This window comes from Bombus vosnesenskii, unplaced genomic scaffold, assembly GCF_011952255.1.
Source record: "Bombus vosnesenskii isolate JDL3184/JDL3185 unplaced genomic scaffold, Bvos_JDL3184-5_v1.1 scf7180000016263, whole genome shotgun sequence".
Lineage (NCBI taxonomy): Eukaryota > Metazoa > Arthropoda > Insecta > Hymenoptera > Apidae > Bombus > Bombus vosnesenskii.
Genome location: NW_022884332.1, coordinates 1,130,358 through 1,149,865, shown reverse-complemented (window position 1 = coordinate 1,149,865; position 19,508 = coordinate 1,130,358). Strand labels below are relative to the sequence as shown.

General features: G+C 35.4%; 1 protein-coding gene across 8 annotated transcripts in view; it reads right to left on the bottom strand.

Annotated features, from left to right (window-relative positions):
- The window catches only part of LOC117242097 (glutamate receptor ionotropic, NMDA 2B), a 314,701-nt gene that overhangs the window by 81,700 nt on the left and 213,493 nt on the right, over positions 1-19,508 (bottom strand). The window contains exon 1 of one of the 8 annotated variants that reach the window (XM_033508492.1): positions 13,150-13,574. The exons of the other annotated variants lie outside the window; for them this stretch is intronic. Coding sequence (XP_033364383.1) covers positions 13,150-13,480 — 331 coding nt within the window. The 5' untranslated portion in view covers positions 13,481-13,574. Of the gene's footprint in view, positions 1-13,149; positions 13,575-19,508 lie in introns of those variants that run through there. 8 annotated transcript variants of the gene reach the window in all.

The following is a 19,508-nucleotide window of genomic DNA, read 5'->3' as shown; positions in this document are numbered from 1 at the left end:
TCCACTACGCTTTTTAGCGATCGTCGTTACGAAGCAACAACGCAATCGCGGAATCGCGATCATTCGAGTCATGGACACATCCTGACCTGTCCCACAAAACCCTCCGCTTCATCCCTCGATGCCCGTGTGACCCTGTTTCTCCATGTCCTCGTTTCCATCTCTGTTACATTATTCTTTCCAGTGGTTTCTTAATTTCACTTCTTGCTTACGATCAGGATTCCCGAGGGCGAATCTTATTAAGCCGCGGAAATTTTAATGAAAATTTAAGCTGGTATTTCGTATGCAAGTGGAACGGTGGATGGCATTCAGCACGATAAAAACTTATGATTCGTTATGACATCTTGTTACGTTCAATATTTTCATCTAGATTATAACCAATTTAGAGACATATATCGTATCTTTAAATTCTTTCTGCCATTTTTTTAAATGTACAGTCACAGGTAAACTATATTAGGTAAACTATATTAATATGTTATTAGCGACTTAGAGTCAGATGATAACATAAGTTGAGTTTCGTAATATCTGGAGATCTTGTTTCTCTTCGCCTATTAAAAATATATTTCATCGTAATTTTGTTTTTCTACATATATTAGCAATAACTTAAAATTGAATTAAAAAGCTTGGCTCTAAAATCATAAATTATCCTCTGCATAATGTTTTTCTTTCTTTAGATTCCAGCTTTTCACCTCTGTTCATGAAAATATGAATTATTTTCAAAATTCTACAGTTTACACATAATATTTAATGCATTCCCAAATGTGCAACGAAATCTGCGAGCATACGCTCACCACAAACCTCTCTTATTTTCATAAAATTCCTTTAGTATCTTCGTGACGACTACATTCTTCTATAAAGTCCAACAAATAAAAATGGAATTCTTCCTTGCAGTTCGCCTCATATCGTCGTTATTTTAACAAGCGCTTGTTACGAAACGATTGCACAAAACTTCGCGTGAGAGACGTACGTGACATATATGAAACAACCTTCCCCGAAATTCCCAACTTCTGCAAAACTTATCTCAATTTCTCTTTGGCTGCGAAATTTAACGCGTGCCGGGTAAGTCGATTATTTCGTGTTGTATGTGCGCGTGTATGTACGTGTGTGCATACATGTAGTATCGGAATACTTAGGCCGTAGATGTCGCGCTGCTGGGTACGGCCGCTTTTTTTTTCAATTTTGTATCGTGGAAGAAAAATCGGACTCCGGTCGCCGGGATTCGAGCCCGGGTTCCGAACGTTTGTAACCTAAGGCGCTAACCACCGCGCTGGTGGCTTTTTTCTTTTAATGATGTTTATTTAACCCAAGATACAATTTTAAATACATTTTGGTATTTACAATAAACGGTGAATTTTTGTAGTGATGTGTTAGGCAAAGGTACCGATACGCGGCGGTACGACGTAGCCATACTATATTATGAAACGTAGCCATACTATATTATGCCACTGCGCTGGTGGTATTTGCTATCGAGTGCCGCCACAGGCCTTTTTTCCACGATACTACATACATGTGTAGTTCTACACTCTCTTATGAGTGACACTCGCGCGTGGAAACTATAGCACCACTTATGAGTGCTTGTTGAAATTAACAAAATGAAAGGGTGTCTAACGCGATTGTTCCACGAACTTCTTCCGCCATGCGCATCTCGACTGTTGTTATCAATTATTTTCCGCTAGTTTCTGTGTCTTTTTTCTTTCTTCAATATAAATACATATGCGTATAAAATTTCTTCTTATTGCTTAATATATTCTAATATTTAATATATATATATATATACACACATAGTGATAAACTCACTATTATAAAGATAACAACGAATATCCGACGTTACGATCGTATGAACGTATCGGCGAATGTATAAACGTTCCCGCGAAAGAGCATTTGTACCTATTTTTGTTTTATTTTCGTTTCGAGAGAAATAATTTTCACTTTAATTTAACGTACTTAGTCTAATTTCCTAATTTAAAAAATCACCACAAACGGCGTTCGTCACATAAAACGATGCTCGTCGCGTGCAATGCGTTACACTTCGTCGACGTATGAGTTCCCGCGAAAGATTGAGTTTCGATGATTGTCCACATTCAGTCGGCGGTCGCTAACACGAGTCTACCGTACTGACGTATGTATGTATGCTCGAAACGTTTCAACAATAACTGCTATCCAGTCCGTTATGTATGATTGTTTCGCGTTTTGCCATGCGAATGGCAAACATCAACCGGAACAATGCACGTAATAAATAACCGCTCGTGATCTCCATGCTACCCGGGCGAACGTTCACGCTAACGAATTACGCTGGACGATTTTGTTTGCAAACAAATTAGTATTATTGTTAATTTGATGCGATCAAATGTGTCCCACGAGAGGATTTTATATCATAATAATGTCGTTAATCTCATAATTCATAATGCCATGATGTTTACCACTCGTTTAGTGGTTTGTTAAATGGAAAAATTAAAATGGAAATACAATGACGTATGATGATACGTTTTATTATAATTTGGAATTTCACATGCTTGCCTTTCGTTTACTGTTATATTAATTATTATTAAAATGAGTATGCGGGATATAAACGCGCTACGATACACGTTTAATATCGGCGAATCTTTTACAGTTTCCTGGGGTATCAATTCTCTTCTTCTTCTGTGTGTCCGTAAAATTTCAGCGAACATTTTTATCGTACAAGCTATGAAAATATAACGAAAATAATGTTGGAGATAGTGGAAAAAAACTATTGTTAAAAGTATTATTAATAGAGACGCATTGGAATATTTATATCAGAGAAGCATCGTTATTGTTTACGGTATTATTGATTAAACTTGTTAGGATAAGGGGATAAGGTATAAGCAAACAGAATTCAATTGGGATTTGGGAGATTTACTTTCGCGGTATGATGTATGATTTCCTTTGTAATTTACATAATATAGTAGCCCCGGCGAATAATTTCGCTTTGATCCGTTATTATGGTATTGTTTAGTAAACAATACACGTTACAGCTTCCTATTAGAAATGCATGATCGAAGATGTAATCGACCGTGTACATGGGATAATGCAGTCTTTGATCAGAATTTACCTTCATCGAACCGCTGCTTCTTAGACTGTCTCCGCATCTAATTTGTTTGACAAGCATTATAATATGACACGACTAACGAAGCTAATTTTGTGATGGGAAGAGTCGAAGAACGTAACTCGGGATTAATCATTTGGCGAAGAGTATCCAAACATTAAAATCTAAATATTACGCTTTTTATTGCTTATCAGATCACTGGAAAACTTTCAGGCGATAAAATATCAAATATTTATGTTAATGAATAAAACGTAATTTTCACCTGAAATATAATACGATCTGCGCTAAAGTATTTTTAATTACTGTAAACGTTACATTTCTGACATTAATATGTGGTATCTCATTGTTTCTTTCATGGAGTCAAGAATGAAATTCAAACAATAATCTTATATATACACAGACGTATTTTCTTTAAAAATTTTAATACGTTTCGAACTTTTACATTATATATGTAAAGACATTTGTGGATAATATTTTCCAGATATATACCACCGGGTAATGGAATCTCATTTGCCATGCCATTAACAAAATTTAGTAAACAGCAAATCAAACAATTGCAAATCATATTATTTCGTCTCCAATAAATATTGTAGATGTGTAATTAAAATAGCCGTTTAAATTCTCCAAAATGAAGCGCTAAATAACAATACAATTTGTATAACGTGTTCCACGAACATTTCGTTCGTAGGCAGCTACGTACAAATCCGTATTACTGACACAGCGCTATTAAATTTGTTGGTCGATGACTTGCTCGATCCGATATGATCGTTCGTGCGTAAATTTCACGCTTCCGCCGAGACGGGAAAGGATTCGTAACTGGATTATAAAATAGACCGTGCCAACAAGACGGCTGAATCGAACATTCGCTGAAAAATTTTCACTTCAGCCCTTCCTCAGCTACAATGCAGCACAATACTCGTCGTTTCGAACCAGAAACTCGTATTCTCCCTCGATGGATCGGTCGAGTATTGTTTTTAATTACACGAAGAATTCCACGCGTTACGCGAATCGCAGTATTTAAGCACCGTGAAACTCATTCGAGTCATCGTGTTCTGTCTGCACACAGAATATACGTGAATCGAGTAAATAGCGGAGCGATTCGGTCACGAGACGCGACTGAAGCGGATATTAAGCTCGCGACCAATTAACACGGACGAGTCTGCTTGTATCTGGTGAACGTGGTGTCAATTATAAGCTAGAAAGGTGGTAAAAGTTTTGGGAATCTACGATGACGGAGAAATTAGGTGAATGCGTGTTTAACTCGTTGATTGCCATGCGAATTTTATATTCGCATGATTGCTTACAAAAGTATTCGTACATTTATCACAGAAATCTTTTGAGTATATTGTGCGTATTACGTGAAACATTTTGAAATTTCATTAGCGCTATAACGAAACGTGATTATTACGATTATATTGGAAAAATTTGATTGCAATTTGAAAATACACATGTACGTAGAAGTCGCAGAATATTTATCGCAAATTTATATTTAGTAAAAGATTAGTACACAGTATGAATATTTAAATAAACTTACGCTTGTACTAAATGTCTTGAAACTTCCGTATACATTTTCAAAATCACCAAAAATTTTACCAATACGATGATAATAGTTGGATGTAATTACGAAGAAATTTTAAAATGTTTTGTGTAATAAATGTAATGTATGTTACGCGTAATATGTTCATTACAGATACGGACAAGTGTACGAATATACAATATACACAGTGTTTACCCTGATAGAGCCGCAATAGATGGCAACGTACCAACCATAACATTAAATTTTTGCAAATCGTATTATATTTGCGCATTTTTTTCTAACAATGTTATCCAAGTATTCGCATCATTGATAACTTTTTAATGCGTGAGATTTATCCTACTTAAATCATTCCAATAAATTTAGTAACGTGGGTCAGCGATAATCACCGTAATAGTTAACGTGTTAATAGAGAACGACTGGGTCGACAGAACGTTCGTCATTTTATCAGCTTTATATATCAGGAATTTTCATTGAAAACTTGTGTTGACCATGACTCGGTCGAATGACATTATTCCACGCTGTAATTAAACGTGATATTCGTTTATCGCGTGCATACCGATTAATGATTTGAACGTTACGACAATATTATTCCATCAATGAGGATCTAGTCTCGCTGTTTATCTTTTCGATAATTGCACGGTTTATAATGGAACCATGCGAAATGGCCAGCCAACGAATCAACAATATCGCGGATAAAAGATAACTCAACGTTCGTGAAATCGTGACACGTGACCTGAACATTTTATGGAATTTATAGCAGAATATTATCAGTGAATAATTAATTTTTTGAATTAAACGATAATTACAAATTTGATACATAGTAATTTGACTTTTGAAATAATCGGTTGGTATTATCTTGAATATTCTATCAGTATTAATTGCCTATGTCCTCCAAAGTTGGTTAATCAAATTTTACAAATGAATTTCAATGAAATTTCATTCATGAAGGTGTTCATAATTGTTCATCCATTTTCTCTCATTCCTTTCTCTGTATTTTGCTTCTTCTACATCTCCTAATGTTTTTGTCACACGTCGTTTGATATTAATTTAATACGAACGAATAGAATCGATTACTGTGTTTAACATTTGGAAAAGGAAATATTCTTAATAATCGATGAATAATTCAAAGACCAAATGGCAAATGAAAACGTCGTTTGCAGTGTTTGCACAGTTTAAACATTAATCGTTAAATTTCTACTTCTTATTGTTCCACCGACGAACATTAAAGCATAGCCTGATAGGCAAGTAGGTCGTATTTATTACAAAGGTAAATTTATCTTTTAATTCTTTCCATTTACTTTCATTATTCCATTTCTTTTAGATGCTTTTGCATCTTGCTCATATATATAATACAATATCAAGGCATAATAAAAGGTAATTACGCGAGTGCTAAAAATGTTATAAAATGTTCCAATATGTAATTAAACAATTAAAAAATTCTTAAAAGTAATTGTACAAAAAACAATTCAGACAATTTTTCTTGCAATGCGACTATTAAATTAGACGAAGGATGGCATTGGGAAAATTATGTCATTATGCAATCATAATTATATGAAATTACTAATATGTTATATTACATAATTGTATGATACCTATATATGTGATCTCTCTCTCTCTATATATAAATTCATTCTAATTGAAGGCTTAGCAAGAGAAACCAAATTTGTTCGTTTGAATCAATTGTTTAGCGTGGAACTCGATACAGAGCTAAGTGATGAGTCTTCGAAATCAACGCATGTGCGTCTATATCGACAGTATAGTCGTAGGAAAATCAATTAGTGTAATGAACTCAAGGTAAGAGCACGGACACACTGTTACGACAGAAGGGACTGGATGAGATTGAGTTATTAGCGGAATTAGATGGACAATATGTGTCGCATCACTAAATCGGATTTATCATCTTACAGGACCTAGCGAGTCCAAAACTGTTCCTAATAAGACGATTGATAAATAATTTTACAATATCTATGAAGTTATTTATTTAATATAACTTCATATAGTGGCATTTTAAAGTACGGATAATTCTTTCGTAATCTAACATGCGATACTTTATCGTCGAACATTTTATTATTCAATAACGTATTTTCAAGAGCGGTCCATAATTTCGGTACATTTATATTTTCATAATCGATAGCAAGCATATTATCGGTATGGCATACTTCTAGTAACACTGTATAAAAATTCCGACGATTAAAATATTATAACTTTTAAGACAGAGAAGCAAAATTTTTCTGAGAAAAACTGTGTACGAGTTGCTCGGTTTGTTTATATTATATCGATTATTGTAGCAGCATCTACTTTTAAATGACGAATATGAATTATGTGTCAAGTTTAATATATATTTAGTTAAAGCCGAAAACGGATCGCGTGAAATATTGTTGTCGAGTCCAACGTGACATAGAATCACGAAAGTTAAAAATGAGTGAAATTTGAAAGTATTAACTATCAATGAAACTTGAAGGTGTATTCGTCTCTAAATTTTAAAGTATAAAGGTTCCTAATAGAATTCTCGTTCGTGTTTCACCAAGACAATATTTCACTTTGCAAAGAAAGATAAGCTGCAAAGAAACAAAAAGCGCGGAAGTTTTGGATTATACGTCGAAGGTAATGTAACGAAAATTTGAGCTGACGTTCGAGATCCTGCAGACTTGTAGGTATTAATGAAATCTATCAGCGACTTATCGGCGATAAACACATAAATCTAAGTAATACAATTGGTAAATTCGACGTGGATGATTTTACAAAAACGCTTGGAAATGAATTGGAAAATCCTTCCAATGAAAATCAATAAAACACCGTTTGTTATTACAGATTAAATATTAATTCGCCTCTGTATTCGCTACAGTTAGTCTTTCCACGCAACAATGTCACCGCGAAATAATGGTATTATTCCTTCGCTGATGGAAAGGAAATTTTTCCAGGTTTTTATTAAACATTAAATACCATTAGATCTGTGTCCGGTGATGAGTCTATTAAACTGAATTTTTCGTAGCAATTTTTCCTTGGAATTTGGCAATACAATATTCTTAAATTTCCGTCTAACAACAAAAGCCATTTCATTGTAATAATCTAATTACTTCTCTTTAAATACGAAGCTCTTATTAATCGAGTCGTTTAGTTTTAGAAGGATTCTTTGCGTTACGATAACTTTGCATTAAACTTTACCACCTGATTCTAAGCAATATTCGCTAATATTTCTAAAACTCTCATAGAGTCTCTACAAAATCCCGCGAAAGCTTCTATGGCAGTATAACGTCGCGTTTTCTCTCAAAGCAGAAAAGAAGTCTCGAGATTTTAGAAGTACTAGTCGAATATAAACCCACTTCACCAAAGCAAGAGGAAAAAGACTCCTTGAAATCGCGGTGACAGTTCGAGAAAACAACGTGTCCACGATTTTCCTCGAGACGTCATTCACAACGACCGTTTAGCGAAACAGCAAACTACCTCTGGCGCGGAATCGTAGTCGCAGAAAGCTATCGCAGCGAGCACGCGTGCTATAGAAACTAGGAGCACGTACGATACACGGCTCGATGTCACCTTTCTCTGCGAATCCGGAGGCGTTTCGTCTGCATTTTGTCTCCTTGCTACTCTGTCACTTTCTAAAGTTAATGCAGTATGATATATCGCTCGTTTGACACAAGACTATTCAACGACATGATCCTCTGTTCCGATTTTAGTTTCGATTCCGCGACTTTATTTGCAAACTTATTTATTTATTTATCACGGACTTTTTAATAAATATTAAGATATTAGGGATACCTTAACATTGAAAGTGTAACATTGCACGTAATACGAATAAATACGTAAGATATCCATAGTACAGGTACTTTCTACAATATTTGGTCGATGAAACAATTTTCTACCGAAGAAAGTTCTATTTTTTCATTATATTGTCAAAAATATGTATTTGCATAAAAATTCGTTGAAATTTAGAAATTGTCATCTTTAGGTTTTCTTTCAGTTTTTTACCATTTTTGAGCTTAAAACTTTCTATACGTATGCATCTCTGTTTGTTCAGCTTCATTTTTGTGTATCTCCAGGAGAAAAGTAATATTCAAGGTTTTCCGATTTTAATTTTGACACGCGAAAAGTCACGAAGAATTGAATCAATGGTGCGCACGATTCGCGGCAATAAAAGAAGCTTAATTTGCATCAATTAGCTCTTCCGCTGTGTAACTTATACGGATAAATTGAGAGGTGGCCTGATTTTTAAATTCACAAATGTTGTTTCGTTTATTTCGTTGAACGCTTCTGTGTCGTGTTAGCTGTAAAGGAATAGAAACGGTTAACGATATGAATATAAACTGAATATGCATGTGAACGTTAATTATTTTTATTAAGACGATGAAAATGATATTTTTCATTTAACTGATTGCTTAAATACAACTGTTTAATTTGCGAGTGTTTAAAGTGAGAGCGAGAATGGAGTTCAAGATACGAAGATTAAAAACTTTGATGTTGCAAACTAAGAATGGAGAGAGCCTTTTTACAAACGTTTACTCTCGTCTTGCGTCTTGAAAGAGTATTTTAAATACGTTTTAAAACGTTTCTAATAGAAACGAATAAAATCGTAATGCTCCAAGATCTTTTAAACCTTCAATTATTTCCAAAAATTGTTATGAATTTGTTTGTCCTGTAAAACGAACATGTAAATTTGCTAAACGGTCTTGCCAACAATTCATTACAAAATCTGGAGCGATACGTTTCTCGAAGTACTTACTTTTCCCTCATTTCTATTCTACCTACAACTTTCGTAACTTCCCAACTTCCACATATCATCGATAACCCATAAGAAACAAGAACAGTAGCAGCAATCGGGTTCCAAAAGTACCACAAGGTAACAAATCTAAACTGACGTTAAGATATTCGTCGGGAACGCTGCCAAAATGTTTGAAATATATGTGCGTGCCCCTGAAACCTCGAACAACGATCCATCAAAAGGAAACCGATATAAGAAACGCGACATATCGGTCAAATACTAAATGGCATTGATGTTTTATTGATCTTTTATTTCACTGTCTACGTACAAACGATCGTTGTTTTATGAACTTGTCTTAAGAATTGTCGTAGAATAAAATATCATTTAAATAAAAAATTATTATTAATGCATAAGTAGAATGAATCTATTATTGCCCGGCTAAGCCAAATAGATTGCTCATAGATCAAGCAATTAGTGTAAGTCAGTCATTCCATCGAACGATATAAAATGTCCGTAACAATATCCAATTATTGTCAAACCAAGTAGAATAAACCAATTATTTATTCGGAGAATGGCAAATATCCATCATACGTAGAACAGATTAACTGTCATTAAACAAAGTACGATAGTCAAATATGACAACGCGAATACAGCATTTGTTCATGGTGAAACAGTGGTCTATATGATATAAAGTGAAATCAATCGTATTTGTTCTTATAATTTTCCACATTATCGATGCTTCTTCTCTTATTATGTTCATTGTTCATTCCCAAACCTAACCTCAATCATTCTAAAGCCCATACAAGCTCACAGACATACGTATCACTGACAAATCTCTTTTAGCGGAATATACTGACACATTGCTGACGTAGTAACGATATAGCACGTCGATGTCAATAGGTTAAGTACGCAGTAAACAGAATTAATCCACCAACGTGCTGAACGTTGCTACCGATCAAACGTTACGTTGTTATCTCTAAAACGACTAAAATACGAAATATGTACCAAGGAAATAAAAATGTATTGGTCTACTGTAACGTAGATACTCTTATCCACTCTGATAATCAAATGGATAATATAAAGGCTGCACGAAGAAAGCTTTTAACCTGAAACCTTTACCAAAAATGAATCGTTTGAATTTTATAACATCTCAAAGTTGTATCTCGGACCGCCCTAATATGACCAATTTATCGCTCTAATATTTCTAGTTTGAAATAAAAGAGAGAGTTTCATCGTCCTAATTATTTCACGAGAGAGAATGCGTAAGATAAATTCGGCTTATTTTGAACAGAATCAAAGAGGAATATTTTTCACTGGAGCATGCATGTTTTCCAGTCACGTTCGCCCTTCATAAGGCATACCACACACATTTTTACACGTGTGCAGAAGACGAGGTCGTCGCGAATTGGTACGAGCGAACGTTAAGCCGTACATATTGACCGATGTGAAGACTTTTGAAGGAACGAGAACATTAATTTCGGCGTCCTGGCAAAGGAAGAAACAGCGTCCTTTTTTTACTACCGCTACGTGGCCACGTGTCGCCAACAGAGGCGATATGAAAGCGGCGATATTGTCCTGCTTTCGAGTTCGTCACACGGAAATATTGCGACTCGCTGAGTTCCACAGAGCAATGAACTCCCTGCGATTTCCGTTTCCTGTTATTTTGATGTCTCAGGCGAATTGGTAACTGAGAGGAGCGGAAGAAGGTGAAATACTGATAGATTATTGGCTTTCGAAAAGTTTTATGCTGAATTATCGTTATTTCTGAAGATTATAACTGTCGCGTTGTATTACGGATAGAGTAGCTTATTTTGTAGCTTAAAACTCGCAAGTAAACTACAGATATTTATGCAGTGTTATATTTTTATAAACATAATTAAAGAAATAGTTTTCAAATAGGAATTTGTCTATTAAATATGACACGATTATATCATAATGAGTGCGTTACTTTGAATATTTCACGTATTTTTACATACTATATGCATTTTACAGATTTTTGAAATCTTAAATTTTCCAAGAATGCACGAACATGTACACGCAATTTACTTATAAATAAGACATTCATATTAAACAAGTAGAGTGAGTCTATTATTGCTCATCCAAGTAAAATAGATTATTTGCGGATCAAACAGTAGTACAAGTCGATCATTCCATCGAACGATATTAAATATTCATAGCAAATACAGCAGACCAATTATTGCTAAACTAATTATGCAATAATATATTCGCAGGTCGAATAAAAAGAATAATATCCATCGTATGTAAAACAGATCAACTATTATTAAGCCAAATAACACAAATTAGTCACGAATGAAAAAAGTAGTACAAGTCAGCCATTTGTTAGAAGTATAGTAAATATCCGTCGTAAACAGAACAAGCTAAGGAATTAATACGCAGACGAGGAAAATAAACTAGTCTCGGGTCGTGTAAGTAGTACAAGTCAATCATGCGGTATACGTATAGTAAACATCCGTCGTTAAACAGACAAGTATCGTAATATAATCTTTAATCAGCGTTAGAAATACGTTACTGTATTAAACTCAATTACGAATATATTGATACGTCAATGATTAATATTATTGAAATTATATATAATTACTACATTTATTATTAGCAGTGTTTTTTAATGTTTCTAAATAAAAAAGATATATAAGTCTGAATTGTCAAGATGATAATACATCGGTAACTATTGTAATAATATTGCATTTAAAATTTGATATGTTCTATTAGCCAGTAAGTGACAATAAAAAATGTTGATAATGAAATATACTATTCCTTTTCATGTAAAAATACAGAAACCATATTTCTCATACCATATTTTTACATTAAAGTGTATTAAGGCGCTATAAGGAAAATATGGTAAGAGGGCGAAGGGAAAAGGAAAGTACTTTTCGTTTGAAAGCTGCTGGGCACGCTTTCTAACCATGCCCTAGACGTTGAAATAGTAGACGTCGTGTTGGAAGATGTATTTCTACGAAGTTGATGGTTAAGCTGAGAATTGTGGGAATGTGCTGATGTGATCACTTTGTTAGCAAATGTAATTCACAATAAATAGACATCTGTTTGCAAGCTATGAAGCATTTTCTGACATTAAATCAAATATTTCGTGAAGTCGGTTTTCGATAAGTTTCTACGAATGGAATACAGTTTCATTCTCGCATATAATAATCGAGTATTCCATTTTACCAACTGAGATTCAAATTATTAATCAATTATTGTATAAAATAATAGGGGCACTGTTTGAATAACACGATCAATTGGGTTTGTTATTTCAAACTGTGTTGCACGAAACTTGAAACTCGTACAAATATACTGACTATATTCCGCATCGGAAATAAATAAACATACAAGCGTAAAAATGTGCGAAATTTAGAAAGAAAATCCTTCTTGCATTTCATTAACCTCTATTACAGCTATCATTAGACTGCAGATGTTCATGGTATTTCATCCCTTTATGAATGCGGCTGAAGAAATGGAACCCAAACAGAGACTTCTTCTACCCACTAAATATTGTAACGAGCGCTCTACTTTGGGTTTCTTGTATATCTTTGCATAATATGCGCATTCGGCACATTTATCACCCACGCCTGTAAATTTTCTATAAATGCAAAATATCCCTTATGTACTTTAATACTTTACAATATTATTTTTAATATATATATATATTTTGCATTTTAATATTTTACGGATTGTAAGCAACTGGCCAATGGCGTTAGTAATAAAAAATGAAAATAAAAATTAAAAATCGCTAAGGATGAAACCATGTGCATCGTGTTACGTTTATCTGGCGTGTAATCGTATTAACAAATATCGTGTTATTCAAAAACTTAATTATACTTCTTCCATATATACCTGTAGGACTCGGTGTGAGCGTCATCATGCTCAGTCGAACCGAGTGCTGCGTGAAGTCATACTTATCCAGGAAGCTGGATCCAGAATGCTTGTTCTGTCCCTTCAGCTTGCCGCCTTTGCGCAGGAAGCCAACCGTGCGGTTCACGGCCTTCGTGTACTCGCGCACACCGAAATTAGTGTGCGGCACCACTAATCCGATCGACATTTTCGGTAACGATCCATTGCGCCGTCTGGATGATTCAGGAACTCCGGACTCGCTGATCGTTACCCTCCGGCCGCAATCGCCGGAGATCACGAACGTACCGAGGATCAGAAGGAGTTCGACTCGCATCTTTCCTCCTCGTCTTCCTTCCTCGACTTTGTATTTTTCGTCTGCTCCACGATTCTCCTGCTTCAAGGTCGATTAAGTGTAAAAATTATTTCTAATCGATGGTATTGGAAAGCGAAGTTACGTATCTCGATGATCCAGTTGATACACACGAAGTTTGAGTGTCGAGGAAAGTAGTTCCGTGATTCGTCGATGATTTTGGAAAATATTCTCCTTCGACATACAGAAGAATCTTCTTTCTCTTTCCTTCAAATCTTACTTTAACGTCGAAGATAAAATTTCTAGCAATTAGATTACCAACTACTGAATCACTATACCGAGAATCGTGTCGTTTCGAGAATTTTTGAAACTTGTAAAAAATTTTTTCCGTGCTCTTGCCATCGTTCACGGAAGATGAGACATATTACAGTGAAATTGGTATCTCCTAGTACACGTAACTGATCAGATTCGATTTGCGTTGCTTCTCGTGCGTCATTCTTCGATATCCGATCGTCTGAACACTGATAGTTCCAAGATTGTCGACGATGCTTCCAGAGCTTCGTCAGTGTATTACATGAAAATTTTTAACAACTATACACTGTAGTAGATTACTATCTAAGCGACAACTCGTTAATATATTTCGATGAAGGAAGACGAAATTTGATTTCACGCTGGCGATTATTATTCGAGATAACAAGAGGAACTCGGGAGTGGCAAACGGATTGCGCTTGCCTTCGTACGGACGAGATAACTAATATTTCGGAAGACACTGAAAAAGAAATTAATTGTTGTACGTAGCTGTTTTATTTTCTGAAAACGGTTGCCTTCTGTCGTTGATGGAGGCTCGAACAAATTGTACATCTTGTACACAGAAGTAAAAAGTACGTTTTGGTATCGAATAACATGCAAACAGCAGCGTAGGGAATAACCAAAAACAAAAACAAAAAAAAAAAAAAATAGGCCAATAGGCTCCTGGTTTATGCTATCTCCTCTAACTAAACTTGTGCATTTTGGAGTTGCATGAATGGAGGTCGTGGTCTACATGGATGTTTTTTTGAGCTTCAGAGGTAAAAATTTATGCGTAACAGGTCACCCAGAAAATTTCTGCAGTTTTAAGCTTCTTTTATTTTGGAACAGTCTGCGTTTACTGGAATGTAGTTATTTTGCTTAGAATATAAAACGGTACATGAGTTGTCAATATTAATTAAATGCGCAGATTACCTTGGCTGTATTAATATACTTCAATTAGTATACATATATGTATCATTTAATGAAACTTATTCTCAGATCGAATTAAAAAAAATGCAGATTATGGTTGTCTAAAGATTCTTTGATATACCAACATTGTAACTTCAGTTAACGTCAAGATCAACAATGTTGAAGATTAACAATGTTGTTAATTACTTCAAGAAAAACTTTACATTTTTTTCTTTTGTATACCCGTAACCTGGAGCTGTTACGCTGTTACGAGGAGAATAGAATTTAGTGAAACAAAAAATTCTAAATAAGGAGAGGTCCATATTATTGTGCCCTTGAATATAAATTGTGTTTTGGGTTACAAGGTCTAGAAACAAAAGAGCTCTGAGTAGATTTCTATTGCTGTTTCTTGTAGCCTTCGGCTAGAGTTACAAGGTTAACTTTTTTGGTAATGTCCTTTGCTATGAACGTGCTCGCTATCGCTTCTATTGTATTTTAATACTATAAGAATGAGGATCTGGATCAGCATACATTATACTTATACCTTTATTTATTCCAATATATTTTCTACTACAAATTCATCCACTCGTTCTTCTATCACTCAACCTCAACAAACAAAACGCATTATTGGCACTCAAGATTAACAAAATTGGCACGAAGAAGAAGTAGAATCGTGGAAGTCGTTACAAATCTATTTAAAATCGGGAGCCATTATTGAGATCATGTGTACTCGAGATAATTCAAAGAATACAGAAGGTAATTAAAACCGCGACATCGACGCTAAAAATGACCATCGTCAAATAATCATCAAAACAGTGGGATTATTTAAACATACGCGTCGTGTGAGTAATGAAATTTCTAGATCGAAGATTTGTCAAACATGATTGATCTTTTACATGGCTGATTCTGTATGGCAAAATCCACGTGGTAATTCAGCATACAATGACGCCATACGATATTTGTTCCATTACGGAAGACTGATCGAGAAAGAAACTCATTCGTATCGTCGCTAAAATTGCGAAAACGCAAGAAGGTGTCTCCTGGTAACAAAGTAGCGAGACTCCGATTTCAAATCGAGAGAAACTCATTATGAGAGATCACCGGAAAGTTTTGGCGGTACAATCGAGCACAGCCACCGCCCTCCCCCCGCGGAACACCGATAAGATTGGCTGGAAGTAATTACGGGGTCCTCAATTAAGCCGACGCCCGATAATTTCGTGCGAGGATCTGGAGCGTCAGAATCACAACGAAGCTAATTATTGAGATTTTCGTCAGGTCGGCTGACAGGGACCGTTGCCCCGTGTAATTCCACGTTAATTGGTAATTACGGAAACCTATCAAGCTCCGGCACTTTCAACCGCTCTTGTCGTCCCTTGTTTTCGTCCTCTTACAACCCCGGGCATTCGTTTCGTCCATTCGATTGCCTGTCTTCGCGGTAAAGTACTCGTCGCGATCACGTATTCAACTTTCAAACGTTCTTTTCCAGAAGGAGTTGAATTGTACGTTTCGTAGATGCCGAGAGATTCACCGATAGGAAAAGGGACGATTTTCCTTCTCATTTACTCGAAGAATATTATTGTGCGTTTTCCAGCCATCTTCAGATGAATTTTTGTAAATTTGAATGCGTTAGAGAATGACGGTACGTAGTAGGATAATTGTTTACTAGCAGAATTATTTATAAACGTTGCGTAAATGCAGATACTAGAATGGCATAAAATAAATAAAATAAAATAAAATCGATGGTTAACAGGAGATCGTTATAATAGAGAGTTTCTTTTACATTCGGTAATTGTACGAGATAATTTAATTAGGAGATTTTATCGTTTTGGCGAAGCAGTTATAATTATGATTCTTTTGTGTATTCATTGTCCACCCGCAATTGTCTGATTTAATTTAATTAGCGTTTAATCCAATGCTATTATTTCTCTCGATTGTTTTCGTATTTTTCAATCATATAGTTGATGTCAGATTGTAGAGAAGATAAAGATAGGAAGAAACCGAGATTGCAATTCGATAGTTTCTTATCACAAACTAACTATAAACACATTGGATTGGAATAGAAAATCATAGTTAAATAGATACACAAAAACCCCTCAGTAGTAATAATAAATATGGTAACAACAAAGAATCATGAATCGCGACTATTATCTCACGTTGATCGATCGCTGTTCCGCTACTGCAAACTCGGAAAGAAAACATGGCAATTTATGTACAACAATTTTCAAATGTGAAGAGCTATCGCACGTAAAACTATTTCAATTTATGGAACGACTTGTCCCCTTTGTCGATGGAAATCTTTCCATAGTGACATCGTGAAACCATAGATAATCCGTTTCTCTTCGTTCGAGCGGTAAATGTAACTATGGTACATCGACGATGCCAGTCACGTGGAAAATTTACATGCACCATCAGTATACCGAAAGCCACTTCGTTTCTCTAAGAAAAGTCCTAACCTGTTTACCGGAGAGGTTAAATTTGCTTTCGAAATTTCTATCGAGGCGAGAATGCCTACGTTTTCTTTCTCTTTTTTTCTTTCTCTTTTTGTAGTACATTTAATTTTCTATTGTACGCTGGCTCTAATGGATTCACTGTAATCGTGTCTTCACAAGAGGGTGCGAATAGAACTTCGGTTAATTACGCAAGTGTAACGTTTCAGTGAATTGGATTCTTCGTTAACGCTGTTACCAGAGTTGAGATGAGATACTAGGTCTGTTGAAAGTATGTGTATATAAAGATTCAAGTTTTTCTCGTCGGATGTAATCTTCGTGGAAGAAGGGCGAACATGGGATAGTTGGGTGAAAAGTTAAGTAGTAGCTATAAAGTGATTATAGATCAGTGCTTAACTTCCGTTCCTCTCTCTACTTCTGCCGTAATATAATCTTAAAGAAAAAAAAAAAAAAAAGAAGCAGATACGGTCGAAGGAACTTGTTATTATCCTTTCGGATTACGAAGCTTGGCGCTTGTCGTTAACGTTGTCGTTATCCTGCAGGATAACCGAACCTACGTATCGTTATAAAATGCGCACCGTCATCGCTGTAGCTATATTCAATCGCCGGTTTAACGATTACACTCTAAATGATAGTCGATATTTTTTTACTGAATTTGGTTAATAGTAGATGATATAAATTTGACGAAATATTATTATATTTGAATGTGATTTTGTTTGAAGTTTCTCGGATAATTAACGTCTTTGAACCGTGTCACTGGAAAAGTAAATAATTAACATTTATCTAGTGAGTATTTCTTTTATTCGGAACATAATCTAACCATCTACCCTAATAATCCAATCGATTAACGTTAAAAGACTAAAATTTCTCCTTCAAATATTTACCCTCATGTTTAGAAATTAATCTCTACCAGCGATACCGATATAAACATGAATACCAATTACAAGCGCAATATAAACATAGCTTCTACCATTATCGTTCATCAGCGAATGCAAACTCTGCTCTTAACACGATGCTCGTCTCTGCGAATGTTCATGAGATTCTGACCGGAAATATTCCCATTCAGGAATTCCTATAACACAACAGGATAGTAGAAAGTTGTATAAAACAAATATGTACCGTAAATGAAGATTGTACGTAACTGTGTCGAGTTGATTTTAGTTTACAAGCGAGAAACTAGCGTTAACGCGACGAGCCTCCCATATCAAGGATATCCGGCGTCCTCTGTTTGTTCCGAACTCCGACAAGTTTCCTTCGGCACGACGGTTCGGTAGTCGTGGAATTGCCAACGAAAACCTGGCTTGAAGTTGCTTCTGGTAAAGATGACGGGGCAGAGATTACTAAGAAGCTTGGATTCGCCCGTCTCTGAGTCGAATTGTAACAAATCTGTACACGATATGGTCAGTAGGATGAAGCCTATATCTAAGTTTTCAAGAGGTTGTAGTTTAATCCGGATTATTTCGTTACGTCGAATGAATCGAGTAACATTAACGAAGCACGGGAAAGCTTTTCGAATCCAATTTGCTGCTACTGCGAATCCAATTCGTTTCGTGAACGATGCTTGCAAGCTGCACGGCGATGATTATTTCTTTTAACGAGAAGAATAATTCGTTTTATGAACGTGAATGATGATCGTGCATGCTACTTGGGAGAAGTTAAGTTACGATAATGTTATAGAGTCGGCGTTAAAATTAAGCGGACGGATAGTGTAACAACGTATCGACGAAGTCTCGTGAAATACGGTTTGTTTACGCGAAAACATAAATATTCACACTGCTGTGTCCTGCGTGTCATTTTTGACCGAGTCGTATTTCCCTATCGTTAAAAAATTTCTTAAATTTGAAAAAAGTATGAAAATATGTTAATTACGTTAATACGTCAATTGTATACCAAAGATTTCCTCAAAAAGTTAATATTTCTAATTTGACAATGAGTTTAAACTACAGAGAAATTAGAGGCAGAGTTAATTTCAGTTATTTATTAAATAATTGAATAATAAGTAAATAACTAATATACTAGTACGACAAAACTTTATTGATACCTATTTTCATTATCTATCCATCTATTTTTGTCGCCGACTAAACGTAGCTCGAAATACGATCTGGGAAACGCCTGTGCAGCGGTGTCTCGTTAGAGACGTGGACTCGCCCATTGCCATCGACGTTTAGTTTCTGTTTCGAGCGCGTGGAAATTAGTCACGGTAACCGAGTTACGGTAAAGCTGATGTTTCTGGGTGGAAACTGCGTGAAAACTGCGTCAACCTGAACTATATCACTCTATGTAAATTGGACAGAAACGATTCGAGTAAATATAAAATACGTTTCTCTTCGAGCCTTTGAACCCATGGAATTGGCTGACAGTAACATACTGATTGCTCAATCATCGAAAATGTGGCATTGGGGAACAGT